At 49.3% G+C, this 24,154-nt stretch overlaps 1 protein-coding gene across 1 annotated transcript; it reads left to right on the forward strand.

Annotated features, from left to right (window-relative positions):
• The first annotated feature begins 16,257 nt into the window (after nt 1-16,257).
• Nucleotides 16,258-17,075, forward strand: LOC149360991 (uncharacterized). The gene is made up of 3 exons (XM_089569435.1): nt 16,258-16,563; nt 16,720-16,821; nt 16,927-17,075. The coding sequence occupies exons 1-3, from the start codon at nt 16,287-16,289 to the stop codon at nt 17,073-17,075; spliced, it is 528 nt and encodes a 175-aa protein (XP_089425561.1). The 5' UTR covers nt 16,258-16,286.
• The last annotated feature ends 7,079 nt before the right edge of the window (nt 17,076-24,154 follow it).

Below are 24,154 nucleotides of genomic sequence, written 5' to 3' on the forward strand. Positions count from 1 at the left end.
CTTTGCGTTTCGCCTCCGTAGAAACGCGGCCGCCGCGACCGGGTTAGAGCCCAGGAAGTTTGATGATCGATAAATGTAATCGATCATTGGAATTAGTACTTGGTAATTAAAAGCGCTTTATTTATTTTTGACGCTGAGTGTGCCGCGCGGCATAAAACGTGGTGTTAGTGACTAACGGTAGAATATGTTACAAAAACGCATGAAGCCCGGTTGCGTGTAAAAAGTCACATAAGCTTCGGGCGTAAATGTTTTTCGTTATCCACACGTGCAAATTAGAGTCATTGTTGGCAGACAGGCCTGCCTCTTGAAGAACTCGAGCGCGCACCAGAGAAGTTCCTGGACATGTTCACAGAAGGTGGTGGACATTGGTGTCGGAAGCGGGTGCTTCGCAGTGAGGGCATTTTTGCGGCGCAGGAATCTTGGCACTTTGCCACTGGTTGCGAACTGCAGGCGTAAGGGCCACTCCGACACGCAGCCGCCTCAGAGAGACCTCTTCCACCCGTGATAGGTTGGGGGGAAGGGGGTAGGTACACGGGGGAATAAGAGCACGTGTACGCTGCCTGAGGGAGGCTGAAGATGTTAGATGTTTCAGAAGTGGATCTGGTGGCAAAGAGGCAGGTGGAGTTTGTGGAATGTCAGTGGCACGAGATGTCATGTCAGGTGCGATGATGTGGACATCTGTGCGAGCTTGTGCCCAGTGAATGAGTATAGGCACCGGGAAAGATTTGCAAGCAGCATGTATGGCCTGGGAAACCCGAAGGGTACCGCGGACTCACTTTAGATGCTTCACGGCTTCTTGTGAATGGGTACATAGGTGCACCTGGTTATAAGAAGGGTCGTCAGGTAAGGCTGTGATGGCATTTAATATCGCTTGCAGCTCCAAAGAAAGAGACGATAAAATGTCAGTAGAGTAGGTTTGTCGGCCGTAGAGCTGAGGGTGGGTGGGGTTTTAAAAGTAGTTGATCCTCCTGTTGGGGTTATGGCAACATCTGTGTAAAGAGTGCAGCTGTCATGTTGCGTAGAAAAAGTTTGTGGTAGCGGCGGCGAGAGGAACTCCGACTTCTTATGACGAGCAGGCTTGTTTGATGTAATGTGACAGTAGTCCCATGGAGGTGGTTGAGGCACGAACATCGGACGAAGAGAAACTTTCGTGCTCTATTGGTTTCTCTCTGGGTAATTAAATCTTGAAGTGTGTTAAGCTGCGCATGCTCTTGCAGCAGACAAATAGGAGTTGCTCGGGGTAGGCCAGTAATGACTCGCATGGCTTCGTGGTTGAGTGCTCCAAGTGTGCACCACTGTCGTTTAGTAAATTGTTGGAACTGAGCCTGGTATAGGAGCCGAGGTTGAAAGACAGTACGAACAAGTTGACGAGCTGTATCAGAACGGGCACCTCCAGAGCGATTGGCTATCCTGCGGATGAGGCCAAGTGTGTTTATAGCACTTTTGCGCATTGCTGACAACCAAGTCGTGCCCTTGCCTGAAGCATGAACGTGCAGGCCTAAAACATTGGTATGTTCCACCTCAGGAAGTGGGGCATTGTCAATAGTGAGCACGAACGGTGTGGCTTTGAAAGTACGGCGGCCAGCTTTATTGCCCACATGGACATAGCAGGATTTGGAGAGGTTGAGAGAGAGGCCAGTGTCGGCAAGATAGTTGTGGAGGATATTGAGAGCATTTTGCCGGGAGTCTTGCTGCACGTGAGCTGAGCGATTTGTGGACCAGAGAGTAATATCGTCTGCATATGCTAGAACCTGAACATTAGGAAGGGTGGAGAGACTGTTGTCGTGCCGGCGCCCACATTTCGCTGGCGGGCCTGTCTAAACAAGCGCTGCGCGCTCGCCGACGCTCAAAGCAGGCCCAGACTTTCTCGGACAAGTCGCGACATGCAGCGTGACTCATCCCGACGCCGCGGCGCCGACACGGACCCTTCCTCCTCTCCTCCTCTCCGTCGGTGCGAACTCCTCCGCCGCTCGCTGGCTCTCGACCATTGGTCTTATTTGAAAGGTGGCCAGTGATTGGAGGATTTGAACGGCTGGCTGCCGTAACCGTTTCCAGCGGCTTTAAAAGCGGAGCCGCGCTGAAGCCGAGCAGCAGACGGGCAGCAGAAGAGCCATCACGCCGGAGCTACGCTCGCCGCCGGGGCCGCCCTTCTTCTGTGTGCTAGCCCGTGGTGCTCTTGGCCCTTGTATCATGTAAAAGCCCTTGTACATACTGTACATAAAAGTTATTTGACTCACCGTCGCCTCGACCGTTTCCTGGCTCGGACCACCAGTCCCAACAGTGGTGGCAGCGGTGGGATGCCCCAGTCCCAACAGTGGTGACAACGGTGGGATGCCTCAGTCCCAACAGTGGATGGCAGCTGCGGGATCGACCGGCGTCAGCTACCTCGGCGCGGTGAGTGCCTGATGTTTTCCCCTCAATTCGCCAGACTGCTCTAGCACAGGTGATTGTAGTCTAGAGTAGGGCTGTGTGTGTAGCACTGTAGAGAGCTTTGCTGTTTCGAGCCAAGTCGGAGCGCTTTGAAACGAAAGCTGGTGCAGAGGGAGTAAACGAGGCGTTGTTGGAAAGAATTACTTGCGCGTGTCGTACTAGTAGCGCTATAGTAGTGAACGGCAAGGGAATTCTAAGAAAAGGGCAAGCTACAAGAGGCTATTGTGAGCGATGGAGAACTTCAAAGTGAAGGAACTCATCGAAATTTGTGAAGAGTTGGGCATTGATTTGGGCCCCGCAAAGCGAAAGCAGGCTATTCTTGAGATCATGCGAAAAGAGGAAGTAACGGCTGAGGAAGCCAATGAGGCCTGGGATGAGATCAAAGAACGCCGTGAGAGCGAGGAGGCCAAAAGACGCCGTGAGCGCGAAGAGACAGAAAAACGGCGTGCTCGCGCTAAGAAACTGATGGAGCTGGAGCTTGAAGCGCATGAGATCGATTTCGAGAGATATAAAACATTGTCCGCTCTGCATGAGACCAACGGTCAGCAGCTGAGAGACAGGCCGCAGCCCTTCGGGATCGCCGAAGATATGGCGAAATATTTGGCGGAGTTCGAGCGCGTCTGCGAGAGAAAGCGCGTTGAGCGGAGTGGTTGGGCGCAGCAGTTGGTAGCCCTGCTTTCTAGCGAAGCGTATGACGTTGTCAAGCGCCTGTTGGACGGCGGCTTGGCGGACTACGATGAGCTGAAAAGCTCCTTACTGACAAGATATAACGTGTCACCGCTGGACCTTCGCCAAAGTTACCTGCGAGAGTATAGCACCCCATCGTTTTACGATTTTCCCTACCAGTTTAAAGCCGACATTTTAGAATGGCTCGAAAATGCGGAAGGTTCGGAAGATCGGGACACAGAGGTAGAGTGCGTCGCTGTGGAGCAGCACTGCCAGTGCGGCACAGAGGAACGTAGTCCGTACGTGGCAGATGTAACTGCTGCTGTAACAGTGGGAACTGCCCCGCATTCGCCAACTGAGAAAGCCTCTATACGATCGGAAAAGGTAGTCACAGCATCGGACGATGCATTTACAGAGGTCTCGCCCATTGAAATTGTGGCGGAGTTACCGGAAAGCAAATCTCCTAGCGTGTCGAAAGCAGGAGAAGTTGCCGAACAGGGCAGAGAGGACGTCCGTCTGGACATTAGTGAAAACGCTTGCGCCGACGCAAGCGAAGTAAACGAGGACGGCGCACCGCGTTGTGCAGCGCGTTCGGCAGAACTGCAGAAACCCGACACTTACGATCAACGGAAGCAGGCGCATGTAGAGTTTGCGGACGCTGAGTTGTGCGTTAGTGTTTCTGGCGAGGAATGCGAAACGAGTCCCGTGCTTTCGCACTGCTCTGAGCTTTGCGACATTCCAGAAAGCAGCTGCAGTTGCGGGAACACCGCGACTGAGTGCAGAGCCGACCCTCATCCGAAATTGGCTGAAACGCGTCAGGAGCATGACGAGAGCTGCGTGTCAGCAGTAAAGTCAGTAGAAAACACTGGTTCGTCTGCGCCTGAAGAAACTAAGGGGCTGGACGACAGTGGAGAACAGAACGTTCCAGACGACATAGGGGCTGTAGACGTCATTCCTTCCGTGAAAGATGAGGACGAATGCGCACTCAGAGACGCTGAGCAGGAAGAGCGCAGCTTTGAGGAACTTAGTGAAGGCGCCAAAGACAGGTCTGATCTAGGTAGCGAACGTGAATCGGCTGAGAATCGTAGTGACATTGTCAGAGAACAGGAACCTAGGCGACGAAAGCAGCATGTGCTTCCTCAGGAGAAAATGATAGGAAAGAACGAGAAAGAAAGCTGCAACCGGAAGGAAAGTAACAGCCAGTTCCGAAAAGTGAGCTATCACCACAAGGTGACCGACAAAGAGTGCTGCCGCCAAAAGGACAGTAAAGGCAAGCTCGAGAGAGAGAGCTGTCACCGAAAGACGATGAAAGGCAGGCAAAAGAAAGAGTGGTGCCGCCGAAAGATGAAAGGCAGGCATAAGACGGGCGCTGCCGAAAAGAGAGAAGGGGCAAGCGCGCGGAAACGGGTTGCCACCATCGGAAGCGCCAACGTCGCCGGCAAAATGACTAGTAAAGTCAGTCACGTTGTTAGCCCTGAAACTAGAGTTGCAATCAGAGCTAAAGAAATGTGCGAAGCATCACTATCGCGCAAAGCGAGGCGCATAAGTGTGTCGGGGCACATAGGTCTGGGCAGTAGAATAAACTGCAAAAAGAAATCGTGCAAACATTCGCGCGGAAAAGTGCACCCAGGCACCAAACCGAGATTCAAGAGAGCGCTGCCCGGGAGGCGAAAAATTAAGGAGCGGGACAAGTGTGAATCTTGCCGCCAGCACAGAGAGAGCGAGAAGCGCAAAGGCACGTGCTCTCATGCGGGCTCTCGCTTTCCGCTGCATTCACGGGAGAGACCGCGCTCCCACAGAAAGCAGCACGCGCGCGCATGGAAAACGCGTGTACGGCTCAAAAAGTGCGAGATCGTACGTAGCCGTAGTGACAGAGGCAAGAAGGAACTGCCTAAGCGCTCGACCAAGCTTAGGTATCGCGATGGAAAGCCGCGAGTGGAAATAACACCATTTAGTAGGCGCAAAATCAAAAGACCGGGTAGATGCGCACTTCGCATCGAGCGAGAATGCAAAAGGGTGCGCGAGAAATTAAACCTCGTGGGTCTCACTTACCGCCTGAGACAAACAAAAAGAAAGAACGGTCCCATCGGAAGCGTTGCGCACTCGCTATGGAACGTCGCGACTGGCGCGCGAAGCGCAAAGAAAGGGACAAGTTGCCAGTCTATGAAAGCGAATCGCTCTCGTACTGTAACTCCCGTAGAAACTGGAAAGACAAGTACAGAGAGAAAGAAAAGCGCGTATACCGCGAAAGAGGCAGAGACATTAGCTACCGCGGTGGTAGAGAGAGAAAGAAAAGCGCGTCTACCGCGAAAGAGGCAGAGACGTTAGCTACCACGGTAGCAGAGAGAGAGAGAGAGAAAAGCGCAGCACAGCGAAAGAGGCAGAGTCACTAGTTTCCGCTGTAGCGGGTGTCGTTTACCGTCCGTTAGAAGCGAGGAAAACGCGAACGTAGACGCACTAAGCCGTGTGTTCTAAGCAAGGCTGGCTTCGCCTCCTCGTGACCTACATTTTGTCTCTTCGCGAACAGCTGTTAAGTTCGCTCGTAGATCGGGAAAAAAATTGATATCCTCATTTGTGGCCTCAGCTGAGTGTTTTCCTGGCCGAGTGATCTCAAGAGAGCGAATTTATTTTCCATTCATTTCATTCCGAGTGTTTCATGTGTTTGACACTTTGTTTGAGTTAATTACTTTCAAGTTCTTGTATCCCACATGTGTCTCTTGTTGGAGAGGGAACAAAAAGGGGACATAAATGTAGCCAACAGAGATTTGAGACTTTAAGTCTGGTGTATTGACGGGTGACAGAAGGCACTCGCTCGTGTTGGGTGTTGCCTGTTGTCGGTCGGTTCTTGGCAACATGCAGAACGATCAACGACCGATGCTGAGAAGCAAGCTCTTCCGAAGGACCGAGCGAAGCTGACCCAGTCACCTGGGCGACAAAGCTGCGGAGCAGTAATCCTGTACTGACGAGCGGGACCCGTTCTCGGAAAGGAGCCTGGAGCTACCTGCGGCTGAACACCGGACGAGAACTTGGAGGAGCCTGGCGTACGAGCGCGCCCCGCATCCGAGCCACGCGGAAGTAGCTCGTCTTCGTGGCGCATTGTCTGGCGGCGGTGGTGCTGTCGTGCCGGCGCCCACATTTCGCTGGCGGGCCTGTCTAAACAAGCGCTGCGCGCTCGCCGACGCTCAAAGCAGGTCCAGACTTTCTCGGACAAGTCGCGACATGCAGCGTGACTCATCCCGACGCCGCGGCGCCGACACGGACCCTTCCTCCTCTCCTCCTCTCCGTCGGTGCGAACTCCTCCGCCGCTCGCTGGCTCTCGACCATTGGTCTTATTTGAAAGGTGGCCAGTGATTGGAGGATTTGAACGGCTGGCTGCCGTAACCGTTTCCAGCGGCTTTAAAAGCGGAGCCGCGCTGAACCCGAGCAGCAGACGGGCAGCAGAAGAGCCATCACGCCGGAGCTACGCTCGCCGCCGGGGCCGCCCTTCTTCTGTGTGCTAGCCCGTGGTGCTCTTGGCCCTTGTATCATGTAAAAGCCCTTGTACATACTGTACATAAAAGTTATTTGACTCACCGTCGCCTCGACCGTTTCCTGGCTCGGACCACCAGTCCCAACAGTGGTGGCAGCGGTGGGATGCCCCAGTCCCAACACTGTGTATCAGAGGAATGAATGCGATGTTGAATAGAACTGGGGCTAAAACTGAGCCCTGCGGTACACCCCGATCAGAAATGAAGCGGCCTGTGGGTTTACCATTGACGCGGATAGCAAATGTTCGTTGCGAAAGAAAGGCATGAATTGCTCGACAAAGCTGCAAGGGCATGCCAAGTGATTCCATAGTGTTGAGAATGGCTGCGTGGAGAATGTTGTCGTAGGCTTTCGTTATGTCTGTTGCCAGGACTGTGCAAACGAGACGGCTGTGAGGTGAGCGACGTAACACTTCGTTGGCAAAGCGGTCAAGACCATCCTCAGCTCCGTATCCTGGTCGGAAACCAATTTGAGCAGACGAATATTTCTGATGATGGTCGAGCCACCAAGAGATTCGAGTGGCAAGCAGTTTTTCATAGAGTTTAAAAATAGTTGGGGTAAGAGAAATCGGTCGTAGGGCTCCAAGAGTTGTGGGTGGTTTTCCGGGCTTTGGTATCGGAACAACCACTGAATGTTTCCAATCGGATGGCATTTCGGATGGCGAGTGTTACCCTCGTGTCTTCTTCCACGATTTGTTTAAGATTGTGCGAAAACATTATTTGCAGCAGTGCTTCGGAACTAGAAATTTCAACGTTCCCAGGTAGGAGTCTGTCCCAGTTAATGCTAGGCAAATTAAAATCTCCGGTCATTATTAGTCTGGTGGTACGGTTCAAGTGAGTGGATAAGAACATATTAAGGTCATCCAAAAACTGTGGTGAAGTGGCAGGCGGCCTATACACTGCGCCAACAAGGTAAGCAACACTCGCATAAGTAATTTGGCACCAAACTGTTTCAGGCAAAGTGCACTCGACCATTACTGCATCTATAGATCTTTTGACAATGACTGCAACACCCCCACCACGAGTATTCCTGTCCCATCTGAACATCTGGTAGTTTGGGGGCACTATACAGTGACTAGGCACACCGTGGTTTAGCCATGTTTCGGTTACGACGAGCACGTGTGAACTTTCTGTCATTAATACATATTCTAACTCGGTTACTTTGTTAAAAAGGCTACGAGCATTCAATGATAAGATTCGTAGCTATGACGGGGTGAGTTCAGGTGTTGATTCGCCGGAATTATCCGAGGTGTCAGAGCCATCATGCGAGTTGCCTGCTTTTCGAGTGCGTTGCTTGAACTTATCTCGGGAGTTCAGGAGCGAGCGTGCGTTTTTCTCGTTGTCCCATGTGTATAACTTGTCATTTATTTTGAGCTTGTCGTCGATCAAAAATACCTTCTCGCCCTGCGCCCTTTCAGCAAAGGCACTTTCCCACAACTTCCTTCGCACCGCTACCGTTTCCTTTGCATAGTCATTGCTCACACTAACCGATTGTCCTTTCAGTTTGCTGCAGTTCTTCAGCACTTGTTGCTTTTCTCTGCTGTCATAAAATTTCATAATAATTGGCCTAGGCCGTTCTTTGTTCTTTTTCCCTATGCGATGGATTTTTTCGACGGTTTTTACTTCAACTCCCAGCGTATCATGAAAAATTTTATCTATGACAGCTGCCTTTAACTCCTTCTCTGAATCGCCGATTTTTTCAGAAACACCAAAAACCAGCAGATTGTTATGACGACTATAGTTTTCATACTCAGTCAGTTTTCTGGCCTGTTGCTGAACTGTTACCTCAAGATATTCAATTCTTTTGTTCAATTCTTGTATCACTGCCAGACAATCAGTCAGTCTATCAGTCTTTTCATTCAGCTGACCAATATCCTTGCTGATATTAGTCAACCGGCAGTCAGACGCGGCTTGATTATCTATAATCGTCTGTAACAGCTCAGCTGTCTTAGGTCCGGGGTTTTCTTCTATGTCTCCCGACATCAGCAGCATCAGCACGGACCAACAGTCAATAACAATGCAATGAAGCCTACCAGGGCACGGCAGGACGACTAAAAATCTATTGTCACTACGGTAACAGCAGTCTGTGGATGGGGAACCAACCTGCACAAACAGCAGCAGCGGGTGAGCCATGCTGTCCGCAGGCCAGATGCCGTGCCCTCTGATCTGGTCGGTGTCGCGTCGTTCCTTAAGTAGATCGGCTGCTGGTGACTTCACATCTCGTGGTCGATATCCCTTGATTGTGTTGTTGCTTGTGACGTGGCACGCGCAAAGCATCAGGGGTTGTATCACGGTGATGTTGGTCGTTGATACCGGGGTGGGCGTCGCATGCAAAATCCACGGCAGAACCTGCACAAACAGCAGCAGCGGGTGAGCCATGCTGTCCGCAGGCCAGATGCCGTGCCCTCTCAAGGGCACGGCATCCCTGCATAGGCCGCCTGCCACTTCACCACAGTTTTTGGATGACCTTAATATGTTCTTATGCACTCACTTGAACCGTACCACCAGACTAATAATGACCGGAGATTTTAATTTGCCTAGCATTAACTGGGACAGACTCCTACCTGGGAACGTTGAAATTTCTAGTTCCGAAGCACTGCTGCAAATAATGTGTTCGCACAATCTTAAACAAATCGTGGAAGAAGACACGAGGGTAACACTCGAATCCCGGTCACTTTTGGACTTTGTGTTTCTTTCGGGCAGAGTGGGTGAATGTACTGTGTCTGTTAAAGACGGGATATCTGACCATAGAATGGTTTCTGTGCACATTCCGATCAGAACAAACACTCGTGGCCAACCCTTTGTATCTGTGCAATTTAAGGCTTATAGGCAGGCAGACGACACATCCATTCAAGATTTTGTACAAATGTCATATAATGAATTCGAACATGCCTGCGATTGTGAACCAGTTGAAGACCTATGGCTACGTTTCAAGAATATCATAAAACATTGCGTTGACAGATTCATTCCAACTCGAGAAAAGAAAATAAAACCCCGTAACCCTTGGATTAATCGACCTATTATACACATTAAGCGCAAGATAAAGAGGCTGCGCAGGAGAAAAGACAGCTCAGCTGAGGTGTCGAAATTGCGAAGGAGTTTAAAAACGGCTCTGGTGGAATCAAAAGAGCATTTTTTTAATAAAAAATTAAGTAGCTTCGTTAAAACGGCACCTCGGAAGTTTTGGCTTTACCTTAGTGGCAATAAAGAGGAAATCAATAGAATTCAAATTGGTGAGAACATAGTAACAGAAAAAATAAAAATAGCAGATCATTTCAATAACTTTTTCCAGTCTGTATTTTCTAAACCAAGCAATGATGACTGTGACGCGTACCCGCCTTCCTCCCTTTCAAGTTCGATGGAAGACCTGGTCGTGACTCAGGCCGGCGTGTTTAATCAATTGTTACTTTTGGATTCTAAAAAGGCTAGCGGGCCGGATGGGATTCCAACCCAGTTTTTAAAGCGATACGCTGAGTGGATATCATTTTTCTTGACGATAATCTTTACAAAGTCCCTACACACTAACTCCTTGCCACAAGATTGGCGGTGCGCAGTCGTAACACCTGTTTTTAAAAACGGCGACCGACTACTCGCAAATAATTATCGCCCAATTTCCCTGACAAGTATCAGCTGTAAACTATTGGAACATATCATAAGTAAACATATACTAACTTTCCTCGAGGATAACGCGTTCTTTTATCAGCATCAGCACGGGTTCCGAAGAGGGCTATCTACCATAACACAGCTCATAGAAACGATACATGATTTTAGTTCAGCCATAGATGCCCAAGAGCAAATAGATGTCATTTGCGTAGATTTTGCAAAAGCATTTGACAAGGTTCCACGCAGTAAATTACTTTTCAAGTTACACAAAGCAGGAATTAGCGAAACCATTCTTAAGTGGATTAAAGCCTATTTGAACAATCGCAGGCAGGTTGTGCATGTGGATGATTGCTTTTATTCTACATTAGAAGTATTTTCTGGCGTTCCTCAAGGGTCGGTTTTAGCTGCATTACTGTTCCTAATTTATATTAATGATATTAACGAGGTTACCGAGTCTCCCGTAGAATTGAAGCTTTTTGCAGACGACTGTTTAATTTATTCTCGAATAACACAAGCTGCCGACCAAATTAGAATAAACCGTGTCCTTAATTCCTTGCATCTTTGGTGCGAAAAATGGGGCATGGAAATTAATTACACAAAATCAACTTTTACGCATATAACTAATAAGAAGACTGTGCAGTTATTTTCTTATAATGTTGGAAAAAATAATCTAAAAAATGTTGATACCTTCAAGTATTTAGGCGTCACAATTGCACATAATCTGCAGTGGCATAAACATAATAACGTGTGCTCGACAGCTTCCCAAAAACTTTACTTTCTGAGGAAGAAATTGGAACATGCAACAAAAGATGTCAAACTGATAGCTTACAAAACATTCATCCGCCCATCCTTGGAGTACGCTTGTGTCGTCTGGAGCCCGCACCAAAAAGTTCTAAAAGATAAACTGGAACGAATTCAAAGAATGGCTGCTCGGTTTATTTCGTCAAGATACAGAAGAAGGGACTCAGTGACGGAAATGCTGAACTCATGTGGGCTCGAGTCACTTCAAAATCGGAGAAAAAAATCAAGACTAAAGCTTTTCTTTCAAATAATTCAAGGGCACTTCAAGATATAATCAGATAGATATGTTCAGCCTCCGGGAAGACGCAGCGCGAAAACAAGCCACACTCGATCAATCAAGCCTTACGACTCACGTGTTGATGTTTTTCGTTACTTTTTTTCCTGATGTCATCGAAATGTGGAATGCTTTGCCAGTTGAAGTTGTCGAGCAATCGGACGTGCACAAGTTCGAACGTTCTATCGATATTTTGTGTCGGGGGCACCCAACTTGATGTTATGAGACATGAATTTTTTCTGTTGTACATTGCATTTGTATTCCCTCCCTGTAACGACCCTCAAGCGAGGGTCAACAGTATCAATAAAAAAAATTCACTGGATGTCCAGATTTGGTTAAAAATTCTGAGAAGTGAAGTCCATGCTTCACCTTCTATATTCCGGAATAAGGCATAAGGTACATCGTCATGACCAGGTGCAGTGTTAGGACGGATGTCTTCAATGGCAGCTCTAAGCTCAGCCATGGTGAACGGGCAGGTGATCTCATCCTCTGTCTCATGTTTAGGACTGACTGGAACAGGCGCAGGTGAGCAATCATAATTTGGAAAGAACTGAAGTGCAGCTTGCGAAGCGAATTCATCTGGAGAAAGACGAAGGGCAAGGCGAATACTTTCGGCATAGTCTTTGACGGACGGCTTGCGTTCCATGGAATGAAATACACGCCACAAGTGGCGGTTGCCGACAGGGGTGTTGAGTTGAGAACACCACTCTGTACAGCGCTTGTGCAGAAGACGTTTAGAATACCGACGGGCTTTAGCTGTGACTCTATGAAGTTCCGTTCGTGCGTGTTGATCTGACGGATGGTGAGTGACGTATACGTCCAGCTGCTTGCGCCTTGCCCAGAGATTAAGCAGGTGAAAGTCAGGATTTGGTTGGTCTTCGTTGATAGTAGAAGAAATTGTGTTCTGAGTTAAGACAAGCTTGAATGTAGAAACGGCCGAGGCAGGAGTTATTGAGAGGAGGCGACCATCCATACGAAGACTGTCCCAAGAAGTGATATGGACCTTGCGGCGAATTTTACGTAATGTACTTGAGACAAAGTCAATTAGAATGGGGGAGTGATCACTGCCCCAGGTGTCTGCTTCGCAAGACCAGTGAGGATTGCCGGGACCCAGCCACCAGGTAAGGTCCGGAGTTGATGGAGGAGCACGCGGTCGGATATAATTAGAGGAGTTGTTCAGAAGTGTAAAGGACTGGTCGAAAAACGTGTCGTAAATCTGATCTCCACGTTTAGAGTTATGAGTGTATCCCCAGGCTGTATGTGGCCCATTAAAATCTCCTCCAACTAGTATGGGTACACCTGGGTAGGAGGTGCGTAGATGGGTAAGCCATCCAAAGCTCAGTAGAGAGGTTTGGGGCCGACCATAAAAAGAGACCAATAATACTGGAGTACGCTGCGGCTTAGTGATAATGGCAATTACTTCTTGACGGGTATTGCACCAACGAGATAGGTCCACGGGAGAATGTGGTGTCGAACAATGAACATATATAGCTGCTTTTCCAGGAGCAAGACCACTTCGGCGGTCGGGTATTGATGGACAGTGATATGCACAATAACCAGACAGAGGAAGCATGGCATTATGTTCCTGTAGAAGGAAAGCCCAGGCAGAGAGTTTGCCGTCTTGAATACGCAACTTCAATTCAGGGAGCTTATTAGTAAGACCCCGACAGTTCCATTGTAGCACATGGGAAGTAGCGTTAGTGGCCATTCGCTTGCAAAACAGATGCAATCATCTGAGGCAGTTGCTGCAGCAGGATAATCAGGGATGACATTGAGGTTGTAGTTGCAGATTGCTCGGGTTGTTCATATTTTGAGCCTGAAGGTTGAGGCACTTGGCAGACAGGCGCAACTGGGGGTAGACGCAGACGTTGTAGTAGGAGAGAGCGACGTCGGCATAGCTGGTCAAGTTGTTGGCGAATGCTGGCGATCGCATCATCAACGGCAGATATCTCATCAGACATAGAGGGGTTTAGCGGAGGAAATTCGTCTTCCTTTTTCCACTTGTTACGGGAACCTGACTTTAAAACAGAGGCATAGGAAGGGCGGATACTAGAAGGTGAGGGCAACGATGCTGGCGGTTTTTCAGTATCATCCGCATATGTGTCTGCCGACAGAGCATCAAAACGGTTGGAGATCTTTACTCCAGGCTGAGTAGGCGCAGCAACCGGACGACGTTTCTTTCGAGGGCATTTAGAATAAGTGATGTCGTGGTCGTTTGTCTTACAAAAAGGACACGTGAATGAGGGAACGCCATCCGCTGGTGGTTTGGGCAGAGTGTCTTGCGATGCAGGGCACAACTTTTTGATGTGACCTTGTCGCAGGCACCGATAACAGAAGACTGGTGCAGGACGGAAAGGCTTCGGATGGACGATTCGTCCATTATAGAAGAATCGGGTGGGAAGTTCTAACGGCCCCGCAAGCAGAAGAAATGTGCTTCGGTTCCCTAGTCGGCGGGCATTAAGCACTGAGTGGGTGTCGGAGTACAGATCCGTCATCACTTCCTTCGGAGGCGCGTTAGGTTCCAGGTCATAAATTACACATCTTTGCAAGCCGGGTCCAGATGCTAGACAGGCGTGCACAGGTACATACTGTGACTCGCTGATATATAATTTGTCAATATGACAGATCTTTTCAGCATCGGCAAGTGACGCTACTTGAGCAGTGATGGAGTTGGAGGGACGATGGTAAATAAAACCGCGGTACCCTGAGACGCCCAGTGCACGGTCAATGAGCTGCTGCACCGATCTTGAAGAAACTGACGTTATGTCGTATTGCAAGGTAGGCTTAATATGCACTCGGAAGGAGCGATTAAGTTCAGGGAGTGAATATTTCGATGCTGTCATCTTTGAAGGGATAGGATCGCTTGGAGTGGCCTTTACCTTTTTCGCAGCCGGTTCAAAGCTGGCATCAGAGACAGTCCGCGCAGGAGTGGGAAGGAGAGGTGTAGGGGTAGGCACAGGAGTAGGCAATGCGGTAGGGGTGAACGATGATTCGTCCCCTGCAGGTGAAGACGCTGACTTGAGTAGTGACGAAATACCGGGTGCAAGAGGAGTTGAGGTGCTGAGGATACATCCTTGAGGTGGAAGGGTAGGCGAAACAGCAGACGTATTAATAGCAGGATGTGTCCTTTCCATGTCATAATTACTGTCCATGTCCGTAGGCCAGGCTAAGGTAGGCCTCCGCGCCTCACAAAACGAACGTAGGCATTGTGAAGGCAGCGTCGGAGGGTCCGTCCCGAGATCTTGTGGCGTTCTTGGGATCTTCAGGCAACGTGTAGAGGTGACGCTGTGGCCGGGAAGATAAACACAGCACAAAAAAAGCTCAGAAGTAGCAATCGGTACAGACAGGGCGACCGTCCAATTTGGTCTTCATCCTCTTCCCCTTTATGATTGGCACTTTATGATTGGCAATTGATGCATGCGATTTCGGAAGCCGCTATCGCGTCTACTCTTAAAGAGTCCCTGAAAAGGGTGTTGGAGGATGTCTATAAAATGCGTGCATTATGTAGAGTACCGAGCGTTTATGTCGCGTACAAGACCTCAAAAGTATAGTGCATAGAATATACTGGCTAGTGTCTCGAGCGGAGAGGTCTCCCTATGGGAGGAGGTAGCAGCGCCAGCGCTGTCTTCCAAATTTCGCCGCCAGAGGGCGCTGCCTGTCGTAAAGGTGCTGGATTGCTGCAGTTGCCCAGCCAAGCCTTGTGTGTGTTGTGCAGTCTGTTTAGCTTGCGTCTGCGCATTTCTGTGGTGTTGTTTGCGCTGTGATTTGAGCCCATGAATTGAAAGTTGAAGCGACTAATCATGCTTAAGGCGAAGCATCAAGGCAGGGAGAAGACTTGCTTCGTTCCGCTTTGTCAGAGCGGCTACCGGTCGAATCCGGACAAGGTTTCCATGTTCGGCGTGCCGTCGGACCCTGCACGGCTTGCGGAGTGGGAGCGGCTAATCAAGCGAAAGGATCTCAAGCTGACTCCGACATGTGTTGTCTGCGAAAAGCATTTTGAGAACACCTTCATCGAGAGAACATTCAGAGTTACGGTGGACGGTGTCGTCAACGAGCTCGCCAGAGAGAGACCGCGCCTTAAGTCCGACGCAGTGCCAACGGTGTTTGCCAATTACCCGAAGCACCTTCTGCCTAAAAGGACACCGAAAAGGAAAGTGAGAAACCTTTGCCACCAATCTGCGGCTAAACGGCAAAAGTGCGGTGCCAGCGAAGATCTCAGGAACGCGTCGTCAAGCACACTTGGCGATGCAACCGAGGAGCCGCCAGCATCAGAACAGCCGAGCGACAACCCATGCCCACAGCAGCAGCCGTGCTCTATTGAAGCTCAGCACCCCTTTGATGCGATTTTTATCCCTGCAACATGGATTAAGTTGTCTGAAGCTCCAGCTGGCTCTGTAGCCTACGCGCGTTACCGGGCCGAGAAAAATAACTTTGCCGCTTTGAACATTGAAAGAATGGTAACGTTTGGAAGTGCGATGCCCGAAAACAGCTCTGTGATGGCTACAGTGTTTTTTCGTGGAAAAGAAAAGAGCAAGCATGTGCTTGCAAAAAGACTTGAAGCCGAAGAACTTATCAGGCAAAGTGCATTGGAGGTTCTCTGTGGTGGATGTGGCCTGAAACCTGATTCAGATAAGTGCACATCCTTCAGGGGATTGTACTTTGCAGAAAATTGTCGCCTGACCACCGAATCTGAAGGGGCGAGCTGTGCACAATGCAAATACCAACGGAGACTTGCACAGAACAGATTGCGCAGGAAGAGGATGAAGAAACAGGCATTAAAAAAGACAAACAAGTGCAATATTTCTGGTGCTCTGAAAAGAGCAAAAAGAAAACTGGCTGGCGCTCAACAGCAAGTGGCACAAATGAAGGCGCAGAATGAGGCCCTCAGCGAATCTGCGGTAGAAGCAAGAATCAAATCCCTTCCCCAAAAGCAGCAGCTTGCTGTTAGGACCTGTTTTCACGCTGCTCGAGGGAGATCTGTCAAGGGCATGACATATGATGACAACTGGATTGTTGAATGCATAATGATGAGAATGCGAAGCCCCAAGTTGTACGAGTACCTGCGGAGGGAGAGCATATTTGTTCTGCCGGGACAAACTTTGTTGCAAAAATATCTGCAGCGGTTTAAAGGTGGATTTGGACTAAATCCAAATATCTTCTCTGCTTTAAAGGAGAAGACAAACGACATGGACGTCTTTAGCCGCCACGGAGGCCTGCTCATTGACGAAATCAAGCTTTCAGAGCACCTCAACGAGAAGTCAGCTGGTAAGTCCGTGCTCTCTGTCCAACATAAGATTCGTGTAAGCATACACTGCACCTGAAAGGTTGTGCTTGCTTAGTTGGAAGTACCCAGGACTAAAAGCTGCTTTGAGACTACAGTCTTATTTGTGCTATATGCTTGTTCGTTTCTTTTCTCTTTAGGCGGCATAGAAGGCTTCGTCGACCTTGGGAAACACACGACAGATGACCAAAAGGGTGTCCTGGCCGACCATGGAATGGTTGTGCTGTTCCAACCTTTCACAGGTAAGGTTCATCATTTCAGAGTATGTTGTAAAAGTAGATCATTTTTGAACATTTTTACTCCCTCAGGAAGCTTGACGCCAGTCCTGGGCGTGTTTGCTTCGAGAGGCAACGTGAAGGCCCCCACACTAGCAAAGATAATTGTTGAGAGCACTGTTCTTGCAGAACAGGCAGGCCTCTATGTGGACACCATAACATGTGACGGGGCCACATGGAACAGGAGCATGTGGCGTATTTTTGGAATACAGGGTAAGTGATTCACTCTACGTAAGAATGGGCACAAATTGCGTTGACATTTATGCATACCTATAATGCAATTTTGCATAATTGAATGATGCATTCACATTTGCATAGCTGTAGTGTGAAATTGAAAATAAGTTTTTGAGGAAAGGAAATACCACAGTATCTGTCTGGCATTGCTCTGTAAGGTAAGGGATAAAGCAGGGAGTGAGAGAACAAAGAGGTGCCGTAGTGGAGGGCTCAGGAATAATTTCGACCACCTGGGGATCTTTGACGTGCAGTGACATCGCACAGCACACTGGCGCCTTTTGCGTTCCGCCTCCATCGAAACGCGGCCACCACGGCCTGGTTTGAACCCGGGAATTCCGGCTCGGTAGCCGAGTGCTCTAACCACTGAGCCACCGTGGCAGGCAGCTGCAGTGTAAATTTACTTGTAATTGAATAATGCATGACACGACTTTTCGGTGAATTCTGGAAATGGGGGTCACATCAAGATTCCTATAGGGGGTACACCCTTCGAATCGGTTGCTATTGTATGAGTACTACATACGTGCAAGCAAATGCTGTGACACTGGAGTGTAGGCACATGCATCAACAGATTTTTTCCTAAACCTAGTAGGTGTGATGCACCACAATGCTTTGCCGGTGCATGTCATTGAGTTTCTTTTTTTACTTTGAGATACAAATAATGACAGTAAGCTGTAATGTTTTCTCAACAGGCTCTGCTGGCCGACTGAGATGCAGCACGAAGCACCCAGTAGACCCGCGAAGGCAACTTTATTTTGTATCTGATTTTCCTCACCTAATCAATAATGTGAGGAATGGATTTGTGACCAAGGGTTACATGACACCGTCTGGACATGTACACTCTGGTATGATTGAGGTCGCATGGAAAGCAGATTGCGAGCATGTGACGCTCAAGGCAATGCCAAGCATTACGCTCGCACAGGTGAAACCAAATTCATTTGAGAAAACGAAAGTCGACCTTGCTTTTCAATTTTTTGGAGATGAAGTGATTAAAGGTATTTTTCTCCAAAGGAGAAAATAACCTCTGTGTACAAAAAAATGCAGCCAACAGAAGATGTTTTGCTGCGTTTTAACAGACTAATCCGTGTGATGACGTCGAGAACAGCCGACAAAGCACTAAGGCCCAAGAGTAGCAACCAAGGGTTTTTGGAGGAATTCTTAACTTATTTGGATAAATGGGAACAATCCACTCAGTCAGTCGGGGGTCGCTTTCTTTCTGAAAGCACGGCTGCTGGGTTAAGGGTGACAATCAAGAGCACGCTGGATTTGCTGAGCTACTTAAGCTCAACTGAAGGCTTCAAATACCTGTTGACGAGCCGTTTAAGCCAGGACAAACTGGAAAACTTCTTCGGTATAATTAGGCAGTCGTCAGGCTGCAATGATCACCCGACTGTTTCACAGTTTTTGGTGACTGTTAATCTAATGGCATTCTACAACCTGGCCAAGTCACCAAGGGGAGGAAACTGTGCACCAGACGTAGTAAAATCATTCCTGAGCCAGCCGTCATTGAAGGGCGCACCCCCCAAAACTCTCTTGCCATCTATAGATGACCTGTTCGAGAGAGAAAAGGTCGATGAGGCTGAAGAAGTGATTTATTTATTTATTTATTTATTTATTACAATACCCTCAGGGCCCGCAGGGCGTTATAGAGGGGGTGGGTGTAAAAAGAAAACAATACATATTAAGAAGTACAGGCAGAAGGCAAATTCATGATGCGACGCTTGTTCGATGATATGCTTGGTGATAAGTGGCTTGGAAGATTTCGCGTCTTCAATGCAGGCGATATGGGGTGGAAGGTGGTTGCACTCAGTGCTAGTCTTCGGTAAGAAAGAATTAAAAAGTACATTCCTTTTACAAAATGGGATGGAAACTTTATGCGGATGGTCAACACGTGATGACAGGTATGATGGCATAGAAGAGAAAAATTCCTGTTTTAGTGTCTCGTTATTAAAGAAGATGCTGTGGAAAAGACTGAGGCGTGAAATATTTCTGCGAACAGCAAGATTAGTCAGACCAAGTTTAGTTTTCATTAAAGAAACACTAGCCGTGCGAGAATAATTGGAAAGGATGAAGCGAGCTGACCGGTTCTGAACAGATTCTATAGCATCGATTAAAGTGAGTTGTGCGGGGTCCCATATTGATGATGCGTATTCTAGTTTTGGCCGTATTAGTGTCTGATATAAAAGTAACTTCAAATGGGATGGAGCCTGAGAGAAGTTTCTGTGTATGTAACCAAGAGCACGGTTTGCATTGTTAATAACATATTCTATGTGCATGCACCAGGATAAGTTGCTAGTGATGTGAACACCCAGATATTTATAAGATGAAACGTTCTCTAATGAAACTCCGTTAATCTTGCAATCGAATGGTTCAGACGGGTTAGATTGGCGTGAGATGGACAGAATTTTGCACTTTGATGGATTGAGAACCATGCACCATCTCTGACACCAAATTAGGACTTTATCAAGATCGGACTGAAGGAGGGAACTGCTGTTAATGTTATGTATTGCGCGAAAAAGAACACAGTCGTCAGCAAAAAGCTTAAGGGAAGAGTTAATGCCAATCGGAGGTCATTAATATATATAATAAAAAGTAAAGGACCCGGAACAGAGCCTTGGGGAACACCAGATGTCATGGCACATGGGGATGATAGTCATGATACAGCGTCGTTAGCTGATACAAACTGGGTGCGGTTAGTCAAGAAACATTCAATCCACTTGAGAAGATTAGGGTCAATATTCAGGGAACTCATTTTAAGAAAGAGTAAGTGATAAGAGTAAGTGATGAGATACCTTATCAAAAGCCTTAGCGAAGTGAAGAAAGATGCAGTCGGTTAGTAAACCAGTATCTAAAGACGACGCTAAGATATTAGTGAAAGATAAGAGTTGAGTCACACAAAAAAAATTTTTTCGGAACCCGTGCTGACAGGAGCTTAAGAAAGAGTTACTTTCCAAAAGAGAAGCGAGGTAAGAATATATAATGTGCTCTAGAAGTTTGCAAGAAATGCTTGTTAATGAAATTGGTCTGTAGTTAAGGGGAGAATTCGGATTACCTTGCTTGAAGAGTGGAACCACCCTCGCTACCTTCCAGTCAGCCGGCATTGTGGCGTGTTCGACAGACTGGGTAAAAAGACGCGATAAATATATGCTGGAATAAACAGAAGTGTTCTTCAAAAACTTCGAATTGATCTTGTCGACACCGCAACTGGACGATAAGTTGAGAATCTGGATTAACGTCACAATGCCAGCAAGATCGATGACAATGGCGTCCATCGGAAAAAAATCGTACGTAAGCACTTCTGGAACGTCATCGAAGGAACAATCAGAAAACGATTTTGCAAAAGCAAGGTTTAAGGCAGTACAACATTCTTCAGATGTCATTGTATTCCCAGCACTATCAGAAAGTTGAATGATTGTTCGTTCTTAGGGCCTGATAATGTTCCAGAACTTAGATGGATTAGTAGAAAGGAGTGATGGCAGTGTGTTATTTAGGAATACACGCTTGGCTTCTTTGATAGCTAGTCGGTAAGCTCGGAGAACTTCAATCAATCAATCAATCAACTTTATTCAGCATTTTTTGTCCTGAACAACAGAAAAGAAATGCTAGGGTAGGAGCAAAAAGCCACAAACTCAGTAGCTTGACGAGGCTCCCACCCCTAATTGACAAGGCCAACAGACTGTCACGTTATCACATATATATTGCCACGCGCCTAACGCGCCGCGCGGCCTCCGCGCTGAGTCGAAGACGACGACGAAGCGGCGGTGGGCTCTCGTGGCGCGCTGTTCGGTTCTGTGTCGTGGAAGCTGGCTCCATAATTAAAAGAAGGCTCCCGGTCTTGGGTTCTTCCCGACGTCTACCTTCACGGCTCGTCTGGTCGTGACACTGGTGGAGGTGCGGCCGATGCCGCACCTCCTGAGGACGACTCGACGCGTCCGCCTCTTGTGACCACCCCTGTCCATCGTGCCAGCCGGAGGATCCGCGGCCTGTCCCCCGAGGCGCTTCCTATTGTCAGCGCGCCTTCAACTACCACTCCACTCATGGCGACGCCACTGCCCGCCCTGCCTACGACTGTCCCTGCAGCCAGCCCCTCCTATCTCACCCTTCAGACTCCACGCACGCCTAAGCCCTTTCACGGCGACCTGTTTGAAGATCCCGAAGACTGGTTGGCTCACTACGAACGGGTCGCGACCTTTAACTGCTGGGACGACGCTACAAAGCTGCGTAACGTTTACTGCGTAACGTTTACTTCAGCCTTGAAGACTCTGCACGAACGTGGTTCGAAAACCATGAGACTACTTTCTCTACGTGGCCGGACTTTCGACGTCAGCTCCTGAGTACGTACGCCAACAGCGACCGCCGGGAGAGCGCAGAGCGTGCACTGTCCTCTCGAATTCAGCTTCCCAATGAGGGTGTTGCCATGTACGTCGAGGATGTGAAGCGTCTTTGCCATCGCGCCGATCCGGCCATGCCTGAAGAAAAAAAGCTGCGGCACCAGATGCGCGGCGTAAAAGACCAGGTGGTGGTGGTAAAAACGTTTATTTCCTCTGAAAAGAGGGAGTTACATGGAGGTTGCTCTGGAGTCAGGCTTAGTGCCCTTCCCCTCACAAACACTAGGTGGAGTCCCTAGTACGGGACCCCAGTGGCTTCCGCTGCCGCCATAGCTCGTTCGACCATCGCCTTTTGGGCTTTCAGGTCGCAACAGGCGAGTAGGGTCGCCTCCCAGTCCTCTCGGGTGGGGTTTGGGTTTGGAGTAAAAGCAGGGTTGGAGGGGCACGCCCACACCATGTGGTAGAGGTCCGAGGACCTCTCCCCACAGTGCGGGCACTCCCCGGAGAAGGCAGGGTCAAAGTGCTTTAGCGAGGCCGGGCACATCATGGTGTTCGTGACAAGGCGGAGGAACAGGCGTTCTTCCGCTCTCGTTAATCCTTTACATGGGTGGGGGTACAGTTTATGTCTGTCTTGGTATAACTGCGTTATTTCCCTGTAAGTGTAGGTCGGCGTGGCTTCCGCTACTTCTTCAGAGGAGGCGGGGGACGAGGTTGCCCGGTTAGAGAGCGCGCGGGCGGCTGCATCTGCTGCCTCGTTTCCTCCTAGCCCCGAGTGGGCCGGAGCCCAGACTATGAAGCGGTGGGATGGACCTCCTACGTACGAGCTGTTTTGCAGTAGCCGGTAGGCCAGGTACGGGACCCAGCCCTGTTGGACGTTCCGACACGCCCCTCGCGAGTCGGTTATGATTGTCTTGGAATCGGAGTGTGTTGCCGCTAATGCGATGGCGACTTCCTCTGCTTGAGTTACGTTTCGGGCTTTGAAGGTGAGCCCGTTCACCGTTTTGGACTCGTGGATCACCGCCGCCGTGTACCACCCGCCTTGGTGCGGGCCGGATGCGTCCACGTAGTATACCCCGGGTTTCCTTCCGTAGTGGTGAGCTAAGGCCTCTGCCCTGGCCCTGCGTCTACCCTCGTGGTCGTCCCTGGACATCTTAATTGGGAGTGGTCTTACGTGCAGGGCGTAACGCCACTCCTGAGGGAGTCTTACTCTCTCCTCGGTTAGAGTCGTGTGTTCTATGTGCAGACGGGCTAAAAGGCGGCGTCCCAACGGCGTCTGCGATAATCGCGTGTATTGACCTGTGAGGTGGGCTTCTCTAAGTTCATCGAAGGAGTTCGTCATACCCAGACCTTGGAGTCTCAGGTTAGATGTGGTTATCGGGAGGTCGAGGGCCTTCTTCGCCATTTTGCGTATTATCACCTCGATGATGTTCTGGTCGTGTTTGTTGAGGCGGAGATAGGGGGTCGAGTACAGGATTCTGCTTGTTACAAAGGCATTGGCCAGCCGCAAGGCGTCTTTGCTTCGCAATCCCCCTTTCTTGTTCGAGACTCTGCGGACCATTCGGCCCACCTGATCTCCCACCTTCTTTAGTTTGTCGAGCGTGGTCGTCGCCAGCCTACGCTGGTGGATGAAAAGACCTAGGACTCTAATTTCTCTTCTTTCGGGTATCGGTTCCGATCCAAGTCTCAATTCTATCTTGTTTGTGCATTTTTTGTTGGGGCGAATGTGCACGAATTCGGATTTTTGAGGGGAGCAATGAAGGCCACATCTTTTCGCGTACTCGTTCACCGCGGTGGCCGCCTCCTGCAGGCTGGCCTCCATTTCTCCGAGAGAACCCTGCGTGGTCCAAATGGAGATGTCGTCTGCGTACAGCGCGTGCTGCACACCCGGGACTTTCTCCAGGTGGACCGGCAGGTTCTTCATTGCCAAGTTGAAAAGCAGGGGGGATAGCACCGCTCCCTGTGGCGTCCCTCTCGTGCCTAATAGAAAGGGGCCGTGTTCCGCGTTCTGGATCCTCACGTAGGCCTGTCTGTCCGTGAGGAAGCGTTTTATGTACTCGAAAGCTTTCTTGCCGCATCCCGTCTCTGATAGGTGTGTGAGGGTCGCCTCGTGTGTCACATTATCGAAGGCTCCCTTCAGATCTAGGGCCAGCACTATCTTATCCCCGTTCGGATATTCGATCGGGTTTAGTACCTCCCTGCTGAGCTGCAGCAGGATGTCCTGAGCCGATTTATTTGGTCTGAAGCCGTACATCGAGTCGGCGAAGACTCGCTTGTTTTCTAGGTACTCAGATAGTCTATCTCTGACCATAGCTTCCATCAGTTTGCCCACGCACGAGGTGAGAGAAATAGGTCTGAGGTTATCCGTATCTATGGCCTTGCCCGCCTTGGGGATGAAAGTTATCAGCGCCGTCTTCCACTCCGTGGGAAGTGGAGCTGCGCCCATCCAAACCGAATTAAAGTGTTCTAGGAGGGATTCGTATGCGCGGTCCGGCAGATTGGCTAGGAGTTTTACCGAGATCCCGTCCCTTCCTGGCGCGGTCCCGCGTTTCATCCTCGATAGAGCGGCCTTGAGTTCGTATATTTTGAAAGGTTCGTCCTGCTCAGCATTTTGGGCTCCACTGTATATGTAAGCTTCTCCCCTTGGATCTTGGGTCGTGCTCAGGTACTGGTCCCGAAGCTTCAGTGCGAGCTGGGCCGTAGTTCCTTGAAATGCATGTACCGCTCTCTGCAGGTGCTTCTGC

This window comes from Amblyomma mixtum, chromosome 2 (genome assembly GCF_055824585.1).
Source record: "Amblyomma mixtum isolate Tamu chromosome 2, ASM5582458v1, whole genome shotgun sequence".
Classification (NCBI taxonomy): Eukaryota; Metazoa; Arthropoda; class Arachnida; order Ixodida; family Ixodidae; genus Amblyomma; species Amblyomma mixtum.

Bases quoted from the DNA above. Each gene is read 5' to 3' on its own strand.
- LOC149360991 (XM_089569435.1), top strand. From the start codon at position 16,287: ATGACATATGATGACAACTGGATTGTTGAATGCATAATGATGAGAATG. The intron at 16,564-16,719 runs GTAAGTCCGTGC...TTTTCTCTTTAG, and splicing joins CCTCAACGAGAAGTCAGCTG to GCGGCATAGAAGGCTTCGTC. The intron at 16,822-16,926 runs GTAAGGTTCATC...TTGCTTCGAGAG, and splicing joins GCTGTTCCAACCTTTCACAG to GCAACGTGAAGGCCCCCACA.